This window comes from Diplotaxodon limnothrissa, linkage group LG1 (assembly GCF_057381915.1).
Source record: "Diplotaxodon limnothrissa isolate DT_005_m linkage group LG1, D_limnothrissa_male_GT1.1, whole genome shotgun sequence".
Taxonomy (NCBI): Eukaryota; Metazoa; Chordata; class Actinopteri; order Cichliformes; family Cichlidae; genus Diplotaxodon; species Diplotaxodon limnothrissa.
The window spans coordinates 8,594,229-8,606,303 of NC_140596.1; the positions used below are offsets into that span (position 1 = coordinate 8,594,229).

At 39.2% G+C, this 12,075-nt stretch overlaps 1 protein-coding gene across 2 annotated transcripts in view; it reads left to right on the forward strand.

Annotated features, from left to right (window-relative positions):
* Window positions 1-12,075, forward strand: part of thsd4 (thrombospondin type 1 domain containing 4) — a 45,095-nt gene that overhangs the window by 14,440 nt on the left and 18,580 nt on the right. Inside the window, exon 1 of one of the 2 annotated variants that reach the window (XM_085352155.1) lies at window positions 9,605-9,676. The exons of the other annotated variant lie outside the window; for it this stretch is intronic. Within the exon in view, the coding sequence (XP_085208281.1) occupies window positions 9,605-9,676 (72 nt within the window). Of the gene's footprint in view, window positions 1-9,604; window positions 9,677-12,075 lie in introns of those variants that run through there. 2 annotated transcript variants of the gene reach the window in all.

Genomic DNA, 12,075 nt, shown 5'->3' on the forward strand with positions numbered 1-12,075 from the left:
GGGCTCCAGGAGTCCTCATGCATGAGGAGAACATGCTAACTCCACACAGAAAAGTCAAGCTAAACAGTTAGTCATTGTTCAGGACATTAACACATAAATGGCTATGGACATGTAATCAAAAGGTTCTTTTGGTTCCATAGGGATTAGGTTAGACTGTTTAACACTTTACATGTGACATATATAATAGTTTAAGAAACCGGTTAACAATTTTGGTAAAATTATAAGACTATGTCTCTATGATCAGAATTTTTGACTTGTTAAGGACATTTAATATCCTGACTGATAAGTTTTTGTACGATCACCTTTATCTTTTAAAAGCCGAAACATTTAATATTTCCAATGAGCTGTATGTGCCATGTGCACATGGGAAAGTCCAGGTCCTATGAATGTAGTTACTCATTTCAGATGAACAGTGAAAGAAAGATCCCTTTATGTTGAGAATTCAGTGCAGCTGTGAGTTCTCTCCTTTTTATACTGAGGAAGTGCATTTGAGAAGGGTGTGTATATTTTTAAAGGGCGATCACTGACCACACACTTTTCTTCTGATGGTGGTGGGCCCACCTGAGGAAAGAAAATCTATCTTTTCTAAACTATTACAGAGGCAGTAGTGGATTTGCACTACTCCCTGCCGTTCAACACAGTTAGGCAGGAACCATCTAAATCAGGAAATCCAGTTCTGAAAGCTGAAGTTTAAATTTTCTTGATCTGTGTGGACAATAAATTGATTATGTCTCGTATTGGTCTTTAAAATATTTTTGATTTGGTCTCTCTTAGGATTAATGTTTGCTGATAAGAACTGAAAGGTTGACCAGGCAGATTCCAGTACAGGTTTTGATGAATTGTTCTTTCCTAATGAAGATGACAGAATTATGGGATATCCAACCCGGTGCAATGGTGAGGTCTTAGCAATGGCCTTCCTCCCTGACTGGCATGTTTCCCAGCATCCAGATCCCAGAGCATGGCTCAGGCCAAAACTCATCAAACAACAGCCAAGGCCACTCCTCACTTCTTTACTCTGACAGCTGCATCTGTTTTATGCATCCCCAACTGTAGTGGACAGACAGACTTGTTAAAAAGGGGATGAGAGCTCTGCAATGCTGCCAACCTGGCACAGACTGGCAGAGATACCTCAATCCCATCTCTGTCAGTACAAGCCCCAGCTGCACACTCATAGGGTGTTCCCCGTCATCACTCACTGCATGGTTACAGAGCCTGTCTTCAGCTAATAGACATACGTCAAAAGATATGATATGAAATTCTTACTTTTAGCTCTTCTGATACTTCAGCATGGTGTATGACCTGGCATGGAGGTTAAAGTGTTTAATATAAAACTTGAAAAAAGCACATTAAGTTTTTAAATGTCTTTTCAAAGCATCACAATTGGATATGATTATGGATAATCACTTGGACCCTGAATTTTCTTTCATTCAGTAGTGGACTTCCTAGTGTCTTTATAATCACTGCTTGAGCTTCAGGGCATGAACCCATGGCTGGACACTATCATCCAGGATTTTCTGGTAGAAAACAGAATTACCTTAATGACCTTAACTGAGAGCTGAGAGGCCTCCAGTTGTTTAGATGTTGTTCTGGGTTCTATTGTGACCTCATAGATGAGTCGCTGATGTGCTCTTGGAATCATTCTGATAGGTCGGCCACTGCTGGGAAGATTCACCATTGTTGAAGTTTTAACCATGTGTAGATAATGGCTCTCAGTGTAGTTCACTGGAGTCCCAAACCCTTTGCAGACTGATAGGTGTGAATTATGCTTGTCAGCTGTTTCTTTAGATTGTGGCATGGTGTGTTGCTTTTTGATGCTTCTGTCAAGTTCCTGGGACTTTGAACCAGTTCTGAGTTTTTGTATCCATGTTTTTTTTGTTTTGTTTGGTTCTTTGGTGTGGTTGGGCCTGCGTTTACTTCTTTGTGTATTTCAGTTCGTTATGGTGTATAGTGGTCCATCTTGCCTTTGTTGTCAAGGCTTTATATTAGGTGTCTCTCCTAACACAGACACAAAGCTCTTGAAATGTGCTTGTAATTCCATTTTTAACTCTGCATTTTCAATTTTTTAAACAAAATGTAGCATAAAATGTACAGAAAACAAGACACAAATTTCTTACAAAATTCCTGAGACACAGGTTCTTGCTCTATTATACAGGGAATGGAACGTCAGGTTCATGTATACAGCCACAGCACTGGACCTACCAGAGTTACTGAGACACTTGTTATGGCACTTGTCGCTGTCAGGGGTCTTGGATATAGAAATTCCAGTTGGATGACAGTTAAGACAAATGAATATAAAGATGTGAGGGAGATGACAGATTAATGTCTTAGTCAGGCCTCAGCTTCCTGGATCTTAATGGGCCCCTGCTGCCCCCCACCGACTCTAACTGGCCCACATCGGCCTGGTTACTGCCTCTGTGTGACCTGTGGAGCTTCAGCAGGCTTCAGCACTTCAGGTTCGGGGTCAGACACTTGTTCTGCTCCATCACGTCTCTCCTGGTCTCTGCTGGTTTCTGCTACAGCTCATAAAGTCTTTCCTCAGGAGATTGGGGGTATTTAACCTTGGGCCTCAATCAAGCTGTGAGAAAGAAAAGTGTCTGCATTTGATGGGATCTCCATTTGATGTATTTCCTGTATTTTACTTTTGGTTAAGTGAGGAGTTGCAATGACATTTTCAGATAGAATCTTGATAACCTTAGCTTGGTTTTCCATTTGTGGGGTCAGGTTTGTTTGGTTTTTAAATAAGAAAATGTCTTGGCAGTTATTGAATTACATTAATTACATGGCTGATACCTAGAGTGACTAATAATTTTGTGGTTCGTGATTCTTTTATGTTTTGCCATCATATTCAGACAACTGTTGCTTTGATTGGCATTAAATTTGGTATACTCATTAATGCCCACTGTGGGCAATTTTATTATATAATAGGTTTCCTTAACTTTTACAGGACATTTCAATTTGTCCATTAGTTCATGATCAAATGTAAATGAATGCTAATCGAGGGCTTTTTGTTTACTTCAAATTAAGAGAAGTTGGCATATTAACACATTAAACTGAGTAGCTGAACATAGTAACCATCAGTGTCAGTGCTATAAGGTTACTGTAAGAGCTGCTGGACTAGCTGTAGACTTTTGTTGCTGTGTTGTCTGAGTCTTTAGCCTCCACATGGGGCTATATGACCACAGGAAGAGCAAAAGTGTTTGAACTTCCATTTCCTGATCATATTCTCACAGCTCAGCTAAACAACATCTGGGCTGGCACATTAAATATGGGTGTCAGCAGAAATAAACTATTTGTACAAGCACTTTTCCTCTTAAAATACCTTCCCTAGATATTGGTAGATAAATAACTTTACATGATAAGCAACCAAAAACTAAGGAAAACGTTGACTTTTATGAGGAAATTATCATTTATATACTAAATACTTACATAATTGGTTTTATAGAACCACATTGTTTCTCTGTATCTACTGAGCTGTAGATTTAATATTGGTCTCATTTTTCAGCCTGTGATGCTTTTTTTTTTTCACAGTTTGGCACTTTGCCTTCCACTAACTAAGCTGTGGGCTCAACATGTTTGGTTAAGGAGGACACCAGATAGAAACTAACGTTTCTAAATAGCTTTGAATAGTTTTGGAGTTTCTGTATAGGAATGGAATAGCTGGAAAACAAGGCTGTTGGAGGTAGGGGGATAATTGGCTGATACAACAGATTAACAGCAATGAGTGGGCTTTAGCTAATGTATGGTACATTAGATGGATGATAAACAACCTGTTGAACTACAAATGGAGCAATGACTCCTAATATCTCCCGGTCTCCCATACAGGTTTATGAGGCTATACTATATGGATACAAAACTGTATTTTTAGCACTCAAGAGTCACAGAGGTCTTCTTCAGAGAGACGGCTGTTGACAGTAATTTGCTGCTGTCTGGGTGGCTGTCAAATGAAGAGACAGTTGAGGACATTTAATGCCTCATCGGTTTGTTTGGAATGTCAGTGATCTCAAGCACTCAATATGTGGTCAGGAGGACTTATTTTAAAATAAGTTAAGAACTGCAGGTGTGAATAGGTATGTATGGGTTTTCTGTGCTCTCTTCCAGGTTCTTGCTGTTCAGGGTCAAACTCCACCGTGAATACGATTTATCTGATGACGTCTAATTCTAACAGCTTTATTAATTAAACACCGCCAGCAGATGTATAAACTCATTTGACTTTGACATTAGCTATCAAAAACTCTTATACGCTTTCTTCACTTATCACTTAAGCAGGATAAACACTGTGCAGTTTTGAGCTGCCTCATACAAAAGACAAGACAATAAAAGAATTATAGTAATATCTTTGGCTGTGGTTTCACAACTGTGGTCCATCATACATGGTACATCATAATCACCAGGTTAGTGAGAGAGGTTCAAAGTTGTTTAAAGACACTGACACCAAAGATTATCTGGGAAAAAATTATGACAGAGCCAAAAAATGAAGATACTCATGTGAAAGACTGAACAATCAATTCAATTGTGAAAAGCAAAAAACCCACAACAAACAAAATATGAAAAAAAAACATGTTTGCCATTAAAGTAAAGAAGTAAAGAAGTCTAGTGTAGTTGCGGCAGCAGAACTTTGTTTTTATGTTTGACAGCAGCTGTTGTCGTGACTGTACTGATGAGAACACAGCAGGAAGACAAACTGTCACTGTTATTGTAGTGTGTGATTCACTAGGTATTATTATAGTACACTAAGCATGCATTAAATCATCGATGTTGCATGAAATCTCACAGTGTGTGGGAGCCCTTAGAAAGGTAGTTTATGTGAACATATTGTGAAGAGCTTTGATTTAATATCTCCTCAGGCTTTGTATTTTAAAGTCTGGTTTAAAAAATGATATCGTTGTGAAGTTTGTTTACGGAATCCTTCGTTAGAGACTTTGGGCTGTTGCATTTGAATGATGTAAACAGGGAGGGTCTAATTAAGAACTATGAAAATACATCATTCCCACATTACATTCCTCCGTCTGCAGCTTCTGTTTTATCTTCATCTGTCTCAGATAAAGGTATTGATATTATCAAAGCAAAAAGGTATTTGTTTGGAATGTGATTGCTCATGCAGAGGCTTCCCATTGCTCCATAAGAAAATACAGGGAACCAACCCCCACCCCACCCCCCTACTGACTTTACTGACCCACTGAATTCAAATTATTATATATCTGCAGAAATATTATTTACTACAATTTGATATTGTCATCTAGTATGGCAACATGTCATTAGGTTAGTCCTATAAGAATCAAAGTAAACTTTGACTCTATCACATCAAATCTTATTTCATTACACAAAAGCATTTGCAGTCATAGCGCCTAAGCTGTGGAATAATTTACCCCTACACATCAGACAGGCTCCTACTGTCAATCTTTTTAAATCTTATCTTAAAACACATTTGTACTTACTGGCTTTTATTACAGCATGAGAGTTATTTGTTAATTCATATTTGGTGTTTTGCTATCTCAATACTCTAAGTTATTTTATTAGGTGTGTTGTATTCTTGTACAGTTATTTTATTAGGTGTGTTGTATTTTTGTACAGCACTTTGGTCAACGCTCCTGTTGTAATAAAATGTGCTATATAAATAAATAAACTATAACTATAAACTATAAAAGTGGGTGGAGTTGAGCAAGTCAAAAGAAGATGAACCTATAACATGAATGCAGGTACTACCTCTGACATTTACAGTAGATGTACAGTATAGCATCAAGCTACAGTGATAGCCACGTAGGAGGACACGTAGTCCATTATGCTAATTCAAACAGCACAGGCAACGATGAGGGACTAATGTTTGACAATGGCTGCTATAGTGTTTAGTGAAGACTTTTACACTTGGCTTTGCACAGCTCGTGGCAGGAATATAACTTCAGCTGCAGAGTCTGTCCATCACAGGCCAAGGACAAATAGAAGCAGCAGCTTACTTCAGCCACACCTTGCCCCTCCCATCCTAACTCCCTTCTCAGCCTGCTTTATTCATTAACTTGCCTTCCTCCACTCCAAACCTGCCTTCTTCAGTCAAACACATTGCTTGAAGGGAACAATCATGGGACCTACATGTCTGGCCTTGCTGACTAATATGTATCCCAGATGCACCAAAATGATGATGTTTTCTCTCCTTCCTACTTTCTGCCTTTTCTTGACTTTTACTGACCAAATTAAAATCAGTGTAAAGTGTTTACAAGAGGTCTATAAAGATCATTGGAGGGGTTGAATTTCTGCAGGTATTCTTCTTTCTACTCTAAAGTAACACAAGGAAAGAATGATGTAAGTGTAAAAGAGTAGTAACAAAGATATTACAGCTGTCAGGTAGACAGTCCCTGACGACACACTTGCTAAAAATGTTTGCTGTCAAGTTTTGGCGACTTAACTTTAGATTTAAATACCACCCAAACAGCAAATGGCAAGAAATTAAAAACATGACAGAGAATAAGAACAGAAGCTGAATACAGGGTTATATGAGCATATGTCTGTTGGACTCTGACAGTATACAGTAATGTTGAGCCCACCTGCAGTAGAGCATGACTCTGGCGTGTGTGGGCTGGAAACTGGAGGAATCAGTCGCCTTAAGCCAAGCTTGCTTCAGAGCTGACCCACTTGTAGAGGGAAGGATCCTGGGATATACTGGAGAATCAGTCTGGCTCTGTCCAACCTCTGGGCTATGCCTCCGTAATGAAAGAGAAACATCAAGGGAGAAGAAGATGATGTCTGTATGTTCATCATGACAGATGTGCTGCTGAAAGGGGCCATTCCCATCCTATGTGTCTGCAGCTGTGCTTGACTGGAGAGATTATTGTCACTTGGTTGCTTACTGTGCAAGATGTACATGCTGGTTCATGGTATGTACTGTATGTGTGTGGCCCATGGTGAAAAAAAGCAAATCTGAAAATCGATCAGTTTTAAGGAGAAGATAAGTTTTAACTAAAGGGGAAGGTTAGGGAAGTAGTAGCTGTGTTTACAGTTAGAGTGGTTCAATACAATACTTTGTGTGCGTGTATGTGTGTGTGTGTGTGTTTGTGCATGTGTGTGTTTGCTGACATACTTCCAACACAATCGAAGCCAGATGCAGGTGTGCAGATATTTGTTTCTTGGTCCTCCTTGCACTCAGTGCCTAGCTCTGTGAAACAGTTTAACAGCATATTAAAAAGAAGGTGGTGGAAGGGTGTGATTTATTAAGAATACTGCCAAAATACATATCATTACCAAGCAAATATTTGGCACGCTGTTCAGCTCACTTAAAACATGTGACTGCACACATAAATTTTAGGTTCCAAGCTTCATAGTAGCTAATAGTTTTACTGGAAGCAGATTAGGCATGAGCTGCTGTTGAAAGCATTTCAAATTTGCAGTTAGTTGTATCAAGACAAAGCGAGTCTTGGTGTCCGGTTATTCAGTTTATTAAATAAACATTTTCAGTTCTTCTGTGTAAACCTGTGTAGTTTTTTTTATCCTGTTCCTATTTCCTGAGATTGTAGTAGTCTTTTAAAACAAGTTACATATATGTATTTGGTTAAATTTCTTTCCTATCAAGCACTGAAAGGCTTTTAAAAGACTTTCACTTCTGAGGAAAGCATGTCACTAGTCCAAGTGATCAGTGTAGAGAATAACTAAACATATTACAATGCTCTTTCTCTTCTTGCCCCTGGTGGAAATTTACAGGAAGCAAAACTGTTGTACAGTGGAGCAGAAGGAGAAGGGGCTTTTGGCTACAGCTGCATGTTGGAGTGCTTTGTTCTGAAAACCAAAAGAAAAAGAACACACGGCATAATGTGGACAAGAAACTGGCTGACAGAATGGAAAGCGCACACCTAATGGCTGTTGAAAATGTTCACGTCACTGAGTTTTACTATTTACATAGCCACCCCCCCCCCCTCCCCCCCGTTAAAGTAATTCTAACCATTTTCGGAAACAAAAAAAGAGACAGAAACTGCCTTAAGTCAGCTGTGACTGAATCTGAATATGACCACCTTACACTAAACAGTTGTGAGGCAGAATCGCACCTCAGCTTAAGGTGTCATGGTTTTTCCCAAAAAGGAGTGGCATAAATTGCAGAGTCTGTAGTTTTAATTGTTGTGCAATTAAACATTTGATGTGAGTGGACAAAATACAAGTCATGTGCAGCAGTCATAATGTAATTTTGAATGTTGGTATGTGCGTGATACCTTACTGTGAACTAAATTCAATTTTTTTTCTATTGAGGAAAAAAATGCTGTGTTACACAATGATACGATTGTTTGAATAAATGTCTGATTCCGTTTCTTGCAAACATATCATGTTTTCAAAGTAGTCACATGGTATTCATCACAAGGCTCACAAATACACATCACTGTCAAAATCTTTGAAAACAAAGAATCAGTGAGTGACTGGTCGTTTGTAGTAATTACAACTCATACCTACAGTCTCCACACACTTTCACAATACAACATAAATAAAAATATGTTAGATATTAAAACATAGTCTTGAAATAACTTGCTGAACTTTGGGCACAAGATTTAAGGGCTTTATCAGTTTAGTTTTTCTTTCTGTTATTAAACAGAATGTCTGACCTTTGTTTGCTCATCAGAGGTATAACCTTATAGTCAATAAGCCATTTGCAGCAGCATGTTTCCATGGTTTCCATGTGCCTTTTCAAAATAGAAAAGTTTTCAATTATCTTAAGCTTATTTCTGGCCTGTGTTTGCAAGGGTCTCTTTGTGCTCCGATAGGTCCAGCCACAACGGCCCCAATGTGCTTGTGCTGTGTATATTATATTATGTGAAAACCAACTGTCACATAGTATGATGAAGAGTGTCTTCCTTACCTCAAAATGTCCTGGTGAATTAGGATTTAATGTTGTGGAAACAATGGTGGTGCAATATAGGAAAACCATATGATGAGTCAGGTCTTCTTGGCTGCAGCAGTTATCCTTCCAGCGCTGCAATGTGGCTCCAATAGGACACAAGAATCTTATTGTTTTTGAATGGTTGTTCGCGAACAAAATGTGTTTTTCATATGGGGTCTTTTTCACTTGTAGGTGAAGTTTTTTCTGCATTGTGTCATTGTAGTATTAGCAACAAGCATGAAGGTGAACTTCTACTTAAGTGTGTAATTCTGTAATTGACTTTTTTTGGCATCTTTTGAAGATTTCATGCCTACCTGTCGTAGCACATAACCCTGCGGGTTATCTTACACTTTCATTTTAGACCCTCAAGAATTTCCTTCCTCTCTTTTTGCCAAACTGAAAAAAAGTCTTCAAAACTTACTCTCTAACTTCCAATTTACTGTAGTTGTAGCTGCCACACTCTTACACTCTGCCTGCTTTTCATCTCTTTTCTCTCTCCCTCCAGTTCATTCTCTACCGCTCACCCTCCCTCCTCTAAAAAAAAAACAAAAAAAACCTGGTCCCCCTTACCTCCCCCAGCTGCACCTCCCCCAGCTCAGTTTACAAGGGGAGCTCATAGAGATCAGTTCAATAGTGAGAGGGTTCTTTTGGCATTCTCTGAGCTACAGCGGTATAGAAGAGGCTGACGGGAGCAGCCACTGGACCCGTGTGGACGCCTCAGTGACCGCTTGAACATTTCCGTGCCCACATGAGAGAATGCTGTCAGGACTGGCTCTTCTGCTGCTCGTCTGCCTCCACATGCGTGTGCAGGGGAAGCTGCGGTCACAGGTAGGATCTGCCTCACCTCTGAGTCCTGGGGGAACCTGGTAGAGAGGGGCGATTTTCATTGATACCAATACTCTGGCCATGACAGAAGGGGGATTTCTTCATCTTTTTCAGTTTGTTTTGTACTCTTTACAGTTGCTGATATGTTGCTGATATGTGGCTTCATGCCTGTCACCATGAGAAATGCTATTTACTTTATTGATTAGAGGTCTGAGTAAAACATCCAAATCTATAGAGTTAGTTGCAAGTAAGCCTGGTACTTCTTTCCATCTAGTGTCCTGTGGTTGCAATTAGTACTGGGCAGTGTCACTCCATAACTTGAACTGTCATTATAGCCCCATGATCTTGTGGTCCAACTACTGAGTGGAAGTATTTACAGTATTGCTGTTCTCACTGTGGCTCTGCTTGCTCTCTGGGCTGTTTATTTTTCCACAGCACATTCACTGGCTGCTTGTGGAGTTGGATTTCCCTCCTAGTGGAAGACTCAGTGAGTCAGGCCTGTCTTGGGACTATAAAGATGTACTTAAAGCTCTATTAAGGATAGACTGTCATCCTGCATTAGCCTGTCACCACTTGTGCATCAGCTCATCTGGTTTTACATCACCTGTATTTGCCTGGAATTAATGAGGCCAGTGTGAGATGCCTGCGGGTGTTAATGTAAACTCATGATGTGCCAACAGGCTTGATGAGGATGTCTTTCCAAATTTTATATGACTTTAAACTACATGCCTATCAAGCTTAAATAAACATTATAATATATCAGTACATAAACAGTTGGTAAGACGTGGCTGAATTGATGAAAACCCCTTTGATGTTAATTTACATTCTCAATAACTACAGGATAAAGACAGCTGACACTGCCTCGTGCAGGAATAACTCTGTTATATCTACTATTTGCCTGTATTTTCTGTGAATATCTATATGATATTAGACTGACCCCACTGCTCTACTTGCAAACACGACATTTAAAATCAACTCAATTCATATATTTAGTTTTCCTTTAGATAGTTTTATTTTGACTTTTTTGTAAACCAGATATGTTGACAAAACAGTAGAATACAATGATTTTACTTGCCACAAAGCCATTCACAGATAATTGCAAAACAATTGTCAGTTTCATCCTGATAAAACTGGCTGATAAATGTATTGCTGAGGAAACCCCCAAATATACTGGCTACATTAAGCACCCACTGTGAAGCATATATAATGCGTAATGAATGTTTTGAGGCTGATTTTTGTTAAAACTGGGACAGTAATTGACAGATGGAGACAACAGAGCAATCAGCTCATATTCAGTTTTTGAGTTCTTAAAGGCCACCTGAAGTCTCAGAGGCCCCCAAACAGAATATTATGGTTACAGCAGTATTGTGGTTTATATCACATACGTTTTACTGGCACACACTGCAAAATTCTGGCAGTATTTAGTTTGTTCAGCCCCTGTGATTAGTCTCTGTCTTTTTGTGGATGTTCTCAGCAGGAGCTGTTCAGAGTCTGTGATTCTCTTTCCAAAGCAGTTCTTCTAAATCAGGGCTGTGAAGTCAGGAGAAACTCTATACGTTTTAATGGCTGTAGATTGATCACACTTCTATTTCTGAGTGTTTTACAAGCATGGATGCCTTTAGTGAAGTAACTGTGCCCTTTGCTCTATAGTCTGTGAGGGCATTTTGTGGTTTGGATGAGGCTTCTTTTTTACTGTTGGGATCAAACATCTTGCCACTCTCTCTGTACATAAAAGGTTACAGATGTGCTTTCATGCAGTAGCCTGAAATCAAGTGTGGAACCTTGTAAATTCAAAAATAACATTTTGGTAAGTTGCTTATTTGTTTATTTTATCAGCAGAAACAGAAATGCAATGCAATTTGTATTTTTTTAAACCACAGGTGTTTTGTCCTTACTGCTTATCCAATGTTACAGTAAATACTTTAATTCCAGCTTGTCAGCCCATTTTGGTTGAACTTTTTTTGTTATTGATTTCAAAACATACTGTGTTTTGGAGAGTGGAAGGCTGAGTGATTATCATAAAAAAAACCCACTAGAGCTTTGGTTTCTATTTATGGCTTCAAACCAGCATATTCGAGATAGAAGCAAAATCTGAGAAAAAGTTCTAAACTGATCAAATCTGCAAGTATTGAGATATTGATGAAGTGATAGCTATATCTCTCTATAGATAGCTATATAGCTATCTATAGAGAGATATATAGCTATCTATAGAGAGATATATATCTCGGGTCCTCTACCAGAGGCCTGGGAGCTTGAGGGTCCTGCGCAGTATCTTAGCTGTTCCCAGGACTGCGCTCTTCTGGACAGAGATCTCCGATGTTATTCCCGGGATCTGCTGGAGCCACTCGCCTAGCTTGGGAGTCACCGCACCTAGTGCTCCGATTACCACGGGGACCACCATT